The sequence below is a fragment of the Lutra lutra genome, chromosome 2, assembly GCF_902655055.1.
Source record: "Lutra lutra chromosome 2, mLutLut1.2, whole genome shotgun sequence".
Lineage (NCBI taxonomy): Eukaryota > Metazoa > Chordata > Mammalia > Carnivora > Mustelidae > Lutra > Lutra lutra.
The window spans coordinates 207,436,648-207,451,982 of NC_062279.1; the positions used below are offsets into that span (position 1 = coordinate 207,436,648).

The window sequence follows — 15,335 nt, forward strand, 5'->3', positions numbered from 1 at the left end:
TTCTCTGTATACACATCAGAAAACAGAGGACCAGAGAGAAGAGGCAATTTGTGCTGGATTTAAAGCTAATCAATGACAGTATAGGGATCTAAGCCTCTGGATTCCCAATGTAGTGATCTTACCAATATGTCACCAAGGGCTTTAGGACTTCTGTAATCCTGCTTTCTTCTCGTTACTTACTTCCCTGACCCCCAGGTTCTTGTTCCAGGCTAGAACACTAGTATTCCTGATGCCCGACCTCTTGTGCCTTTGAACATGCTCTTCTTTCTGGAGCACGGAACTGCAGGGCCGGGGAAGAGATGAATTACACAACTTCTCAGGTCCTTTATGATGCAAAAGATCCTTATCAACTTTCCGTGAACTCTGCCACTTCTAAATGTTATCTTCTATTCACAGATGCATGCAAAAGTGAATGTACATTACGGAGAGAGGGAATAATGTGCATGCCTTCTGTATATATTCCAAAACAATTTATTGATATGGACATTGATACAAAACTAATAATTTCTCTATCAAAAGAATCAGATTCAAAACTGAAATTTTAAAAGTACTTCCCGACCTGTATAATTATCTTAATTCGGTCGGTTATTGTCTGAGCAGGAAGGAAAATAAAGCATTGCCCTGAGAAACGACAGCATGGCGAAACAGAGTGCTCACTGAACCAGAAACCGGAAAACGTGGGTTTGAATCCAAGTTCTATTACTTTCCAGCAACATAACCTTGGGAAATTCACTGAATACCTCGGTCTCATACTCTTCATCTCTAATACGGGAATAATACAGACACCTCACTCTCAGCACAATGAAGAGTTGAATATACCCAACAGAACATACCTAAGACACAGCAGGCAGTCAACGACTGTTAGCTGGATTTGAGTTCTGAATCTACCCTATGAAAGATTCCCTCTGGGTGGTGGGGTGATGGACATTGGGGAGGGTGTGTGCTATGGTGAGTGCTGTGAAGTGTGTAAGCCTAACGATTCACAGACCTGTACCCCTGGGGCAAATAATACGTTAGATATCAATAAAAAATTTTAAAAATTTTTTTTGAAAAAAGAAAGATTTCCTCTTTCCTGAAGTTAGCAGTGCCCTCAACAAGTACCAGCAGTGCCGCCCCACTAGATGCATAAACACTCCTCACGTACACATGCACATATACACAGGAACACACACACACATTCATGTACACTGGTATCACACGCCTGAGCTGCATTTATCTACGTATACGTCCCTAAGACTCAAGGAAGAAAACCCCTGAAAAAGCAAGATAAATATCTGAAGACATGAATCTCTTTTTTGGTCGCTAATAAACCCAGGTTGATATCAACCCTTTAGCAAAAAAAAGAAAAAAAATAAGAATAGGATTCCTACTGGAAAAAATGTTACCTAATCCAAGAAACCCCTTGACTTCTTGACAATCCACGAGACTTGCTACATCAAAACTTTTATATGATTCTTTTTTGTTAGTCATAATGAAAGGACTATAGACAAAGACAAAAACATTGACACAGGAGCTAAGCTCTACAGGAGAACACAAATTATCTCCACTCCTGTCACAAATTTGAGAACCGTTCAAGAGGATCATGTTACTGCCCAGCTCCAACCCCTTACTGGCTGTCCACTAACTATAAATTACGAGCTAAACTGTTGACATATGCAGAGTTTTGCTTGTCTCTCCAATAATTATTGTGTACAAAAAGAAATAGGTGAATAAATAAATACTATTTCACTTTCATGCTTTTTCCTATTTACATTTAGAGCTAATATAAAAAGAAGAAAACAGGCGCCTGGGTGGCTCTTTTGGTTAAGCCACTGCCTTCAGCTCAGGTCATGATCCTGGAGTCCTGGGATCGAGTCCCACTCGGGCTCTCTGCTCAGCAGGGACCCTGCTTCTCCCTCTGACCTTCTCCCCTCTCATGCTCTCTCTCTCTTTCAAACAAATAAATAAAATCCTTTTAAAAAATAAAAAGAAGAAACATTGCTGCAAAGAATAAACATATATGTCTCAAGCCAAATCTGTGATTTCAAATTTGTAAACACTAATATTTAAGTCGCTGACTATAACTTGCTGCTGAAGTTTAGTTCACAGTCATCAGAAGTCAGATATACATGTAAAAACTAATTTATTGTGTTGCATATTTTCACTGAAGCCCTTTTGTTTTTTTATTTTGCATGGAGAACATAAGATTTAATCCTGAAACCGTATTCTTAAATGTTGATCCTTTTGTGCTTTTACAGATTTAATCTGGAAGAATTGCAAGTCATTTTTCTATAGCCAAAATATTCATAATATAGTTTTCTATGATTTCACATTTTAAAGTATCACAGAATAATAACACAGATTTAATAGTGAAGGGAGATTAACCTGACAAACATGAATGGAACAGGTAGGGGGGAGGAAAAAAAAAGAGATTTTAAGTAGATGTCTTAGTCATTTCAAGGGTCAGTTTCATTCCAAATGATTAATGCCTCACTGTAGTGGAGTAGGCGACCTTACAAACATATAATTTGCAGCTTATTATTTAAGTAAACACTTGACTCTCCTAGTGCCTGCATGTGTTTCAGAGGAATAATCTTTCTTCCTCGTTTTTCATGTTTTTCCTTGTTCTTCCCTTGTTTTCCTCTTTCTGCTCCTGGTGCTCCCTCCTTCTATTTTAGCCCATAATCCGACATTCCCTCTTCAGTGAAGTATTTTGTATGCTGGTAACCATGAAAGTAATATCATTCAGATTTACTGCTCATGCTGTACCTAGGATTTTATTTGGATTTATTGTTACTTATCTATAATTCCTAACTGCCCTACAGTAACTGTCAAAAGGTGAAGGCCTGAATATTAACCCAGGGAGATGTTTGAAAGATGTAAATGAAAATATTTATGTAAGTCTCTCTCTCTCTCTCTCTCTCACACACACACACATACACACACACCCTACTCTCCCCCCTAAACCTCTTATCTCATAAAAGAGCATCTGATGCCAAAGCTTGAACAGTGCATTAAAGGCTTAACTTCAGTATTAATAACTCAGATTTAAAACTCTTGACAATTAAGATTAATGACAGAAGTCATCCCCTTTTCCTCAGTGTGACACTTCCTCCTATCCCTTCAATTTCTCATTCCTACAACCATTCCATGCTCATTTCAGGCTGTGAAAACCCAAGGTCCTAAAACTTTGTTCCTGTTCTCTGTTGCCTTTTGTATCTGAGATTAACGAAGTAGACATTAGCAAATTTACAACCAACAGCTCAGACAGCTGGCCTACTTTAAGCAGTTAATGGAAAAGGAACTAATCTAGTTAAGAGCATAGGACTAGTTCATAAATCTGAATTCAGAGGACAGATAAAGCCATCACACCTCTTCTGGAGAGTATGAACTGAATTCAATCATCAGCCCTCTTCTCTCTGCTCAGAAGAGCCAGCATTTCTATGAACTGGACCGACAAGGTGCTCAGAGCTAGCATAAGCCACATACAGCTCTGCACAGAGATGATTATGGAAGAGACTGCCATTAATGTACGATGTCACTGGGACAAATACAGATCTAGCAAGAACTCCAATCGCTGAAAACTCTTCTTGGATCAAATACTCAGCAACGACTAAATCTGATTTAGAAAAAGAGAAGAACAGGGGCACCTGGGTGGCTCAGAGGGTTAAGCCTCTGCCTTCAGCTCAGGTCATGATCTCAGGGTCCTGGGATCGAGCCCCACATCCGGCTCTCTGCTCAGCAGGGAGCCTGCTTCCTCCTCTCTCTCTGCCTGCCTCTCTGCCTAAATAATATAGATTTTTGTAAATTGTTAGAAATTATAAAGTAATTTACTTAAATATATTTAATCCGCCATAATTAAAATTGTAAAAAGCTACACATAAAGTACTCAAAATGGTTAAAAAAAAGTCAAAAACTCTCTCTCTGCCTGCCTCTCTGCTCAAATAAATAAATAAAATCTTAAAAAAAAAAAGAGAGAGAGAGAGAAAAAAATACAACTGCAAACAACAACATACGAAACATATCCTGACAAGGAGAATTAATAAAAATGATAACCTTTTATCCGTTCAGAATTCCACCCAAAAGAAAATGGTGTCTTGTTTTTGTAACTCAGGAAATGTGCAATAGATTGAATTATAAATTAATTATCATCCAAAATGATAAATCTCAGCCCCAGATAAATAACACTTTTATATATCAACATCCTCAGCCATATCTTTATAAGAAGTAACTCAAATTTATCAAATTTCAGAACCGCTCTGAAGTCTTAATTTTCTTAGTAGCTTAGTCTCAGGGGAAGAATCATGAACCTAAAATCCTAAGTCCTGATAACAAAAATTCTAAAGTATACAAAGTCAAAATGATGTATCTCCTGAGAATCACTAGAGTTTAACACATATATTCCTCAATAGCTCATTGTTTTGCATTATAGTGAAATATTATGATTTGCTGGCCTAAGATTCTGTATGCAGAATTAGAAAGCTAACGTCTTGACCCTGTTCACTGAGTTGTGGGAACCATCAACTTAGATACATCAGGTGAAGGGTAGAGGGAACAACGGCCAGAAAAGTTGTGTAGTAACTATGGTTTGGAAGCCATACGTAGACACCTGGTGACAACAGGACACCCAAGAAGAAATTCATATAAGCTCTCAGTGGTAGTCCGCAGAATTTAGGAGAGAGGAGGAATTGTCTAATGATGACAGCGAAGCAGCGCCCGTCCAGGTCCTCTCTGGAGAACAGTGACTTGTGAGACTAACAAGAGACCAAGGGTTAAACCTTAGGAGTCAACCAAAGTTAGAAGGAGGGAAAAGAGAGAGAAATGAATGATGTAGAGAAAGAAATCTGAAAGTAAACACTCTTAACTATAGATAGAGCCTTTATCTGTACACTATAGGTATAAATGTGCTATTTGAATTCTTCATTGAAATATGTTTTACGGATTTACTTTGTTAGATAAGCAAGGTAGGATATGATATATGACAAGATATCATGTGGATAATTGCATAACCATATAATCCTTGTGTGTATAGCCCATTCTCATTAGGGTAGATCTTAATGATATTTGAGTAAAATTTACTGAATTCATCATAAACTCTTCATTAAGATACCATAAGTGTCAGGAAATGGCTCTAATAGAAGAATTTACTGTAAGCAGAAAACTGTGCTTGATTTAAGAAAAAAAACTCTTTGAAATCTTTAATTTTGATCCAAAACAAAAATGTGCTTCGTACTAGAGAAGACTCTAAAATATAGGTGTAATATAAATTATTTTCAGTATACTAACCTGCTAAGAAATATTATGGGACTCTAAAGTTTAGGAAATCAAATACATTTTTTCCCACATTCTTGAAGTGAAAAGACCTCTCTAAGGAGAGAGATAAGAGGTACATCAGAGAGTAAAATGGCTCTGAAATGGGAACAAGTTTGTAAAACCTATCTCAACTTCATTAATTTTAAAAAAAAGGAAGAAAGAAAAAAAAACTCAAGAAATTCCTTGGAACCCTTTGAAATAAAAGGGTCAATTTTTAATCCAGTCATATAATGGTAAACAAGTGAATGTCCACCAGTATTTCTGACACAATTTCTCTCAAAGTTTGAATAGTAAATCATTTTTACTCCATACCTCAAATTTATATCAGTTACAAATTTCTCAGGTATTAGAGGTTGCAATTTGATTCTGTGCAGAAGGAATGGAAACTATAAAGATTACACAAAGCAATCTTAAAAAGGACTTACTTAGTGATTAAAAGTGTGTATTATAAAAATCCAAGTGTTTTATTTTATTTAGAAATAAAATTGAAAGATATTTAGCAAAAAAACCACATTTATTTCTCCTTAAAGTATATATTTATATAATATGTTCATATAAATTCATTTTGAAGAATAAGGGAGCAATAAAAGCTTCCTACTCAAGCCAATTTCCTTAACTGGGTTACGAAGCTTTCCTTAAAGTAAACTTACAAATGGGGGTCTGGTAGACATGAAGGCACCATCATAATGTACTTTGTTAAAATAATAAACTGTCTACAAAATTTAATGCATTTTTCCCCGTTGGCTTGGGTCCTTTGAGCTCTATATTGAAAACTGAATATTTAATATATGCAGAATAATATAGATTTTTGTAAATTGTTAGAAATTATAAAGTAATTTACTTAAATATATTTAATCCGCCATAATTAAAATTGTAAAAAGCTACACATAAAGTACTCAAAATGGTTAAAAAAAAGTCAAAAACTGTATCTGTGCTGACATTTCTGCTCCCAGTTGGATGATTTAATTGTTGTCCTCAAGATGTTCTACAGCAATCCTGTATATTAAGGCTAAGAAAATAATGTATTTAGCCCTGGGCAACCAATATTAAGTATCAATATTTTTTGAAGTATTGTTTTAGTGTGCCAGAACTCACAGATGATTTTTTTAAAAAACTTATTTCTAAGATCAGCACATTAATTTGAGAAGAGGGTATTTACACTAATATAGTATTTTTGTCTCTTGACCTTCAAAAGCTGGTTGGTCAGTTTTAACCAAGAAATCTAACCAAGAAAATCTAACCTTATAAGTCAATACATAGTATATGTATGAGGCCAGTAAATCCAAATTATGCCTGGCTTGGGGGGTTAAGAAGCCAATTAAGTATCCAGGTTCTATTTATACGTTGTTTGAAGAAATAAGTCTTTTTTTGTAATAATTTAAATTATTACAGTTCACATATTTTATATTTCACTTTAGGGAACCAAACTGAGTCAGTACTTTCACCTGCTTTTATCCATAATTAAGAGACAGTTTTATTTAACCTAAGAAACAGTACCAAAAAGTAATCTATTTCATGAAATTATATTTTCCACTGAAACAGGCATTAGTTGATAACACACACACTGAGAAAATACGTTCTACATGTATATACACAGATATATTTAGAGTAAACACACACACACACATATCCACACATAGTGGGACTGCAGTAATAATGGCATGTCCATGTGTTATTCAAGTAAAATTTTATCTTTCAAATATTTATAAGCCAAAGCTAATTACTTCTACTAATTTAAACACGATATTTCAGGTATTTTAAGGGTGCCCCAAACTATAAAGACAAAAGATAATCAGAATGAAAGATACTAGAGATAACACAAAGGCTAGAAAACTCTGACAGTAGTTTTTCCCAATCGTGTCAATCATAATTGGTTTCAACGATCATATAAAATTTCAGATCTCACAAAAATAAAAGGTAAGCAATCACTTGAGTTTAAAAAAAAAAAAGCTTGATATTTTCCTCTATTCTTTCATTCAAGAATTCAAAAAAGAAAAGGTCTGAAGCTACCAGGAACATTTTGTGTACACGAGGCCTCAATGACTCAGCCTAAAATAAAGGGTTTTCTTACAGCTCTTAAAAAATCTACTGCAAAGTCCAGCTACAGGACACAAATATTAAGAAGGAAGCTAACACCTAAGTGTAAAAACGCACTCATTAGCAGCGGAAGTCCAAGCACTGGAAACATCTGAAATATCAAATCACTTGAGGGAAGGTTTCAATCTGTTCAGAAACACCCACGAGTGGTTTACATTTCGCAGATGTGATGGGGAACTTAAAGGCCGGGGGGCACACGACCTCTCCCACCAAAATGCGATTCAGTCTGAAGATGAAGTGTTTTAATAGCCCGGAGCGCTGGGTGATGGGGAGCAGGCTAGCCCTCACCCTGATCCTGGGGGCGGTTAGGATCATGGAAGCAGCTGCCCTGGAAGACAGGTCGGCTTCTTCTGAGCAGAACTCAGCAGCAGGATGGGTAGCAAAGTGAGCATAAGCTCGAAGCAGAGATAGAAACAAGAGGGGCAGCCTTCACCATTTGCCGTCGAGGTTACCAGATTTCTCTGGAGCCTTTTAAATGAACCTGTGCTTTGTTCTCAGATTTTGTTTGTTTGTTTGTTTGTTTGTTTAATAGATTTTTTAAAAACCAGAGGACAGACATTGGGTTCTGCCAAAATGACTTCATTTTTTAAAGCAGCTACCGTCAATCGTTTTTTTTTTTTTAAGATTATATATTTATTTATTTATTTGACAGACAGAGATCACAAGCAGACAGAGAGAGAGAAGAGGAAGCAGGCTCCCCGCTGAGCAGAGATGCCGATGCGGGGCTGGATCCGGGACCCTGGGATCATGGCCGGGGCGCAAGGCCGAGGCTTAACCCACTGAGCCACCCGGGCGCCCCTACCATCCATCTTTTCGAAACCGGAAAATTCTATCTGCACAATTAGTAAAAGTCCTCCCAACATAATAAAGTTAGCTTAACTGGAAACTCACGACGCACTTCTGTCGCTCGTTTCGCCGCGGACCCATGAAAACTTGGCGGTCCTCCAGCATCCCCCGCCAGGCCGCTGTCCCCGGCTCCTGGCACAGCAAAGGACGCTTTGCGTTAGCGCCCAGGAAGCCTGCAGCTGTCCCTCGGGTGAGGGCGCCTAAACTGTATGAAAACTACCAGTTTACGGTAGCACACGCTACTGTATCGCCCTACCCTGGAGCTTCCTTTGTCAGACCCGCCTGAGCGCATTCTGTTCCCCACGCGAGGGTGTGCGCGCTCTCGGGCTTTGCAACATTCCCGCTAAGTGCACACACGCGGGAGTTCCTTTCCGGCCGCGCCCCGGTGACAGAGTGCGGAGCGCCCCAACAAGAAAAATGTGTGCCTGAACCTGCAATTCTGACTTCTGACTTAGAATTTTATTTTTAGTATCCAAAAAGCCAATGGAGTTTTCTAAATTGCTTTGCTAAAAATGTGCATCCATCTGAAAATCATCTCCTTTCACGTCCACGGGGTGAGAGGTCGCGATGCCGGTTTAAAAGCAGGAGTGGACCCACGGGAGGGCGTCAGCGCGGCCCGGCCCTTCCCTCGCGGTGCACGAGTCTACGCGGCCCGGCGGGGCGCGGGGCCGGCTGAAGGTGAGCGCAACCTCGGCGCAGCCCGGAAGCTCCCCGGAGAGGTCACTGGTTCGTGGAACAGCCCCAAACCCGGGCTGCGCTTTCTTCCTCGCCGCCGCTCGGCCCTGCAGCCCCCGCCTTGGCCCTGCAGCCCCCGCCTTCCGGAGGAGCCGGCGCGCGGCGACGCCTGATTTATCAACCACCTTGTTGTTGCACAACAAACGCCGCTTTGAAACGCGGGCGCGCCCCCGCCGCGCTCCGCAGCCCGTTTGATGCGCCCCTTCAAACGCGTCAGGGGCTCCGCGGCGGCGGCTGGCGCGGGGGCCGCAATCTGGACGCGCTGCCCCCCGCCCCCCCCCGACACGCGGCGGCAGATGCTGCGGCGCCGCGCGGTCTCCAGAGCGGCCCCGCGCCCGGGCCCCCCAGCGCCGCCGAGGCGGGCGCCGTCAGATCTCTGTTTGCGCCGAAGGCGAGGCGCGGAGCGCAGCTGCGTCCGCCCGCGCTCGCGCCTTTGGTGTCTCGGGCCTCCGGGCAGCGAGCGCGAGGCCAGGACGGCGCAGCCTCCGCGGACGGCCGGGCCAGCCGCCGCCGCCCGCACCCCCGCGCCCCCGGCCCGCGCGCCGAACCGCGCATGAGCCGGGGGTGGGGGGAGGGGGGCGCGGCGCCGTCGGAGCGTATCCCCCACCCCCACCCCCGAGGGAGCGGGCGGCGCCGTCGGAGCGCGGGCCGGGCCGAACCGGAGGCCAACCGGGGGCCAACCGAGCGCCGCGCGCCCACGTGCTCCTCGCACCGAACCCCCGAGAGGCAGCGCCCGCGGGACGGGACGCAGCTTCCAAGTAAGACACAGGACGGCTGCCCAGCGCCCCAGACGCGCCGTGGACCCGGCGCTGGCCCGGCCGCTGCGGAGCCTCAGCCCCAGCCTGGACACCGCCGTGTTGCGGTCTCTCCGCGGCCGCGGCTCGTCGGCCTCGTGTGTTTGGTTTTAAGAAAGACGAGGACTGACTACGACTCCTTGAACAGCCACGAAGGACAAAACGTTCGACAACACGAAGCAACTGCCTCCGTTTCCAGCGACCAGAAAATCCCTGCGCGAGTCTCCCCTGGCTTCGGCACCGCACAAACCGCTTCACACCCGCGCGGTTCTGCCGGCCCTTCCGACACCTGCAGGCCGGGCCCGGCACAGGCTCTACGAGCTCGAGCTCGGGAAAACAGATGATTTGCAAAACTTTTTCACCCACTTATATGTTGATAAGAAGGTTTCTTTTAAAAAGACTGTCCTTGAATAGCTGATAACAACTGCCCACTGCACTACTCCATACGCGAAGACAAACGTTTGGCGGGGACCGAGGTCTCTAATCTAAGCTAATACAACACTACCTACCAATTTCCTAATATTTAATGGGAAAATTTAATGGAACAATAGGTTTGTGAAATAAAAGTGATAAAGTTTGGAAGGACAATAATTATCCCTACTGTATATACCTATGGAGTACACACACACACACACACGAAACCGTTCATGACAGTCCTAGTAACCCAACTTATTTTAAGTACTGATTGGTTTCATAGGAGTAAGGCTGAAGATAGGATTTTACCCTTCATGTGCTACGGTATCCAATCACAGGTGAATACGATATCTAAAGCTATCTGAAAAATTCCTAGACGAGTTTTCCCAATGAGTGGTTCCACTCTGGGTTACCTAGAGTGTGCGACACAAAGAGCCAGAGAAGCAGAAACCACTGCCACTTGGACATCTTAGTCTCCTAAACTGAACATTTTCTCTATTCCCTGTAATCCTAGGAGACAAACCAGGTCTGCATATACTGAACTAGTGAAAAATCAGTCCGTCTAGTTTTTGAGGGCTTAACTAGCCACAGTAAGTAGAAGGTAATGATGACCCATGATCTTCTCATGCATAAACAAAGTGTTACCAAAGCAAATCATCCCATTTTAATATCATACACCAAATGTACATCAAAATTAGCAGGGCAAAATAGGCTCTACATGCTGATTCTTTTTCTACCTCTGGGTCCTCTTTTTCTCACCAGGTAAATCACTTTGTTTCTCAAATGAAAGATACTCTAATGGCAAAAAGGTATTGGAATTTAGGAAATATTATTGCTCTTTTAAATCAAATTTGTGGGTGCTCACAAGCCCATACAGATTATGCCTCTGCACCAGGCAACCATGATTTTATATAAATGAGTAATTAAATATTACTTTTTTGGATGATATTATCTGATATATTTCAGTTCCTGTAAAGTCTTTTAAAGTTGACCAAATTATTTACTAAGATTATGTGTCTTGAGTGGTGCAGATTTTGAGGAGACACAAATATCACAGAGTCACATGGCTGCCATTGTCAGTAACAATATTTACTGTGCTCATGAGGATAAGAAAGAATAGAGCAACTGAAAAGCTTCATTCATGCAAAGGAAGCCAAAAAGAAAATTAGCAGAGAATGTAAGAAATGCATAAACTGGGTTGCAAACCTGAAAATGAAAGCCAGCCTGCCTGCCTGCCCGCCTTCCTTCCTTCCATCTGTCCAACCATTCATCTATCCATCCATCCATCTTCATTTTTCCTATTTGTTTCTTCTCAAAAACATTCCCCACTAGGCCTTTCACTTTCTGTTAGCCATAGTGGTCTGGTAATAAAAGACGCTCCTTCATACACCACCCGTGTCATCTCTACCTATTGTCCAAGCAAAGGATAAATGATCTGTGGAGAATTCTCAAACCAGACTTCCTAAATGGTTGAACTCAGATGTTTTTAAAATGACACTCATTTCAAAGAAGTAAAATTTTAAAGATTTATATGTTTTTGTATGTGACGCACCAAGCTAAAATGTGTAACACTGAACATAACTTAGTTTGGCACTGCAAAATAGCTACTAATTTCATTGATCATTTCATCCTTAAAAAAACAACCTATCGAACCTGACTGAACTTCAAGTCCTCTGAAGTTGAGGTGAATAAAGTTCACTCACTTCCGAGTTGGTGATCAGGAGGACGGTCAGGTTGACACACAATGAAATGATCCTGTTGTTCTTGCTAACAGTGTTGTGTCTGAACCAAACCTGTCCGCAGTTACATAAGAAAATGTCTTCAATTTTTCTTACACTGACAAAAAATAGTGCTAATATATTAAAGAAATCCTAACACTAGAGGAATTCTAGCCAAATTTCCATAAACAAAAAAACATCAAATAGGCTTCCTGGGTAGGAAAAATGTATACACATGTGTGTGTGTATATGCATTTTTTTTAATGTGAGTGTATGTGTATCTCACCATGGCAGATTTCTAGGATGCTTTACAGTCTCCCCTTATCCACAGGCGATACACCCCAAGACCCCCAATGGATGCATGAAACCACAGACAGTACCGAATCCTATGTACACTATGTTCAAACCCATACATACACACCTATGATAAAATTTAATTTATAAATTAAGTGCAGTGAGAGATTAGCAAAAATGCCTAATAATAAAATAGAAAAATTACAGTGGTACACTGTAATGAAAGTTATGTAAATGTGGTCTTCCTCTCAAAATATTATTGTCCTGTACCTACCCTTCTTCTTATGATGATGTGAGATGAGAAAATCTCTGTGTCACAAGAGGAAGTGAGATGAATGACGGAGTCATTGTGATATGCCATCAGGTTACTCTTGGCCCTCTGGCCGCATGTCAGAAGGATTATCTGCCTCTGGGCCACGGCTGACTACAGGTGCCTGGAACTGTGGCTAAGGCAGGACTACCAAAAGACACTTTGATATATTTAAGAAATTAGCTTGCATCAGTGTTGAAAGCACAGAAATATATATTTATACCTGATGGAACAGGAGGCTCTGTCTGTTCCCTGGGCCTCACTGCCAGTAAACAGTAGAGAAAGACTCCAACGACTAATCCCAAGTCTGTCCTTCCCACTTGGGAAAGTGGCAAAACCTCAGAATGTGATGTCCGAGTCCGAGTGAAAGGCTGAAGCAATGAGCACGCTTATTGGAGTATGTGTAGGACAGACCAGAATGTGTACGTGTTCCTTGAGAAGGGACTCGTGGTAAACCATGGCTCGAAGGTGTTTTCTAACAATAGATGATCATTTATAAAGCGCCCCATGTAATAGGAACTTGCACAAAACAATAATCTGTTCCTTCCCCAAGAGTAGGGAAAGCTTTAAATTCTTTGTGATTGTTATTTCCCACCTGTCATACTGACCCAAGCACTCCGCTCCTGGCCACCGCTCCCCACATACAAACCTCGTCGCCTTCCTGAGGCCGCATCAGGGAAACCCGGTCGTACTGCTGTCGCAGCAGCGCCCAGAGCGCGTCCAGACGACCCTGGGGGAAGCAGGATTTGTAAATGCCGAGGGCACGTATTCGACCTCTAGTCACTAAATAAAGCATTAAAACGAAGACGGGAAGTCTTATTCTCTCCTCTCATTCCTTCCCTAACCTAAACAAACAAAAATAAATGACAAAAACGAAGGTCCTTGCCAATGAGAAACAGTTAGTTGTCAGAATGGCTCATGAATGACAGCTGGACCCTTGGTCCTCCCTTACCTGGGGGTTGTGGGGGGCTAAGGAAGTCATCGCTTCTCTAGCTACAGTCTCTCAGTTAAGTCACAGAAAACTTAGTCACTGACCTTAATTGGCGTGTACCACTTCGTCTGAGAAGCCGGGTATGTGGGTTTGGGCCGAGGTGGTCTCGGCCTGACAGGTTCCTCCACTTCTTCGGGAATCTTCACCACAGCGTTCTTGGCTTTCTCTAGCCTCGCACCTTCCTCAGTAGATCCTTTATCGCCCCAACGAACCTTTAAAACAAAGGGAAGATACTTGTACCAGACGTTGAGTGTCCTGGAAGAACACACTTATTTAGCAGATGGTCCTCGGGTTCACCATCTTGGAGTGAAGAGATGCGTAGCACCAACTCTAACTTCCTCCTCTTCTGGGACTTCATTAGGTCTGTTCCCCGTCTAGCTAAACACATACCGTATGTACTGATGGCCGTGGGGGAAGGGATGATGACGGGCAGTGACTATGTGACAACTGCATTTAATCCGTACCCAAAAAATGCGATGAGATAGACACTACGGATACTCTAGTTTCTTCCTTCCAGTTGAGGAAACTGAGACACAGAAAGGTTAAGTGATGTGCCCAAAGCCACACAGCCAGCAAGTGACAGGGCAGGGATGTGAACCTAAAGTCAGTAAGTTTCAAACAGGCTTGAATTCTACAAGCGTACTTTATTAGTATTTCACAAATGTATTTTATACAAAGGAGTAAATTGTTCCAAACTTTTCATCAAAATTTCATCAACATACAGTCAAAAAGTATGATTGAAACATTTAGCCTTTGGAAGTAAAAAAGGTTTTGTGATTTTTCTTTACTTTTGTAAACTCGACTTTGTGAAGTAGCTTTCAGTCTTTAGTTCTGAGCTCACCTTAGTATGGTTATTCGACGTACCAGCTTTTCCTTGAGGAAGGCAAATCTGAAAAGGCTCTGCACTGAGAAGAAAAATTCAGGGGCACTAGAGAATGCCACAAATTTTAGGGTATTTCCTAAAATTTAGGGTATTTCCACAAATTTTAGGGTATTTCCTTCTCTATAGAGTCTAATTATATACATATATATAATTAGTCTAATTAATATATAATTAGTATATAATTAGACTAATTATATATGTATATATAAATATATATGTATAATTTTATATAAACTAATTATATATAAACTATAGAGTCAAATTATTGTTTTCCTTATTCTTCAATGAACAGGAATTAAGAGCAAAATATGAGCTAAGCTTTATCTCCTTATAGGCATGGTATTGGCTGTGACCCCTAGAGAAAGACATCAGCCAGCCAGGAGCATGGAGAAGGCCTACACAAGCCAAGGACGTTCACAGAGATGACAAAGATGAGGTAAGTGAAACTCTGCAAAGAAATACAAACACCTGTCCAGGACACAGTGACTCACCAGAATTAAGTGATTTCCACAAAGCAAAAAAAGGAAAAGGAAAGGAAAGGAAAAAAACCTGAATACTTTGTAAAGCATTTTAATGACCTGAGTTCGTGGTTAGGGATACAATGATTACTGTCCACAGAAAGAACTACCCAAGCCTTCTTGATAAGGCTTACTTAGATGTTTTTACCCTTTTTACTACAATTTTAGAATAGGCTTTCAAACTCAAGTGGACCCTGTTGAGTCATTAAAATGTACCTGCATCAGTGAGATCAGTGGTACTAGAATGTTTTTTATGAGGTTGTTAAAATTGTTTTAAACACCATTAAACCTTGAGAGCTAGCTAGTTGGCTTTCTTTCCAGAGCAATGACCTTCTCTTTCAAATCACAGTGTCTTCATCTAGATAAACTGAAACTTAGGAAAGCTTTAGATATGGTTAAACTGAGCTAAAAAACTCTAAAACCAGGATATATACACATACATA

The 15,335-nt window shown here is 41.3% G+C and overlaps 1 protein-coding gene across 2 annotated transcripts in view; it reads right to left on the minus strand.

Annotated features, from left to right (window-relative positions):
- ANTXR2 (ANTXR cell adhesion molecule 2) overlaps positions 1–15,335 on the minus strand; it is a 150,154-nt gene that overhangs the window by 41,416 nt on the left and 93,403 nt on the right. For both annotated transcript variants that reach the window (XM_047719646.1, XM_047719647.1), the window contains exons 15-16: positions 13,536–13,703; positions 13,150–13,230 (exon numbers count right to left, since the gene is read on the minus strand). In XM_047719646.1, the coding sequence (XP_047575602.1) occupies positions 13,150–13,230; positions 13,536–13,703 (249 nt within the window). The remainder of the gene's footprint in view (positions 1–13,149; positions 13,231–13,535; positions 13,704–15,335) is intronic.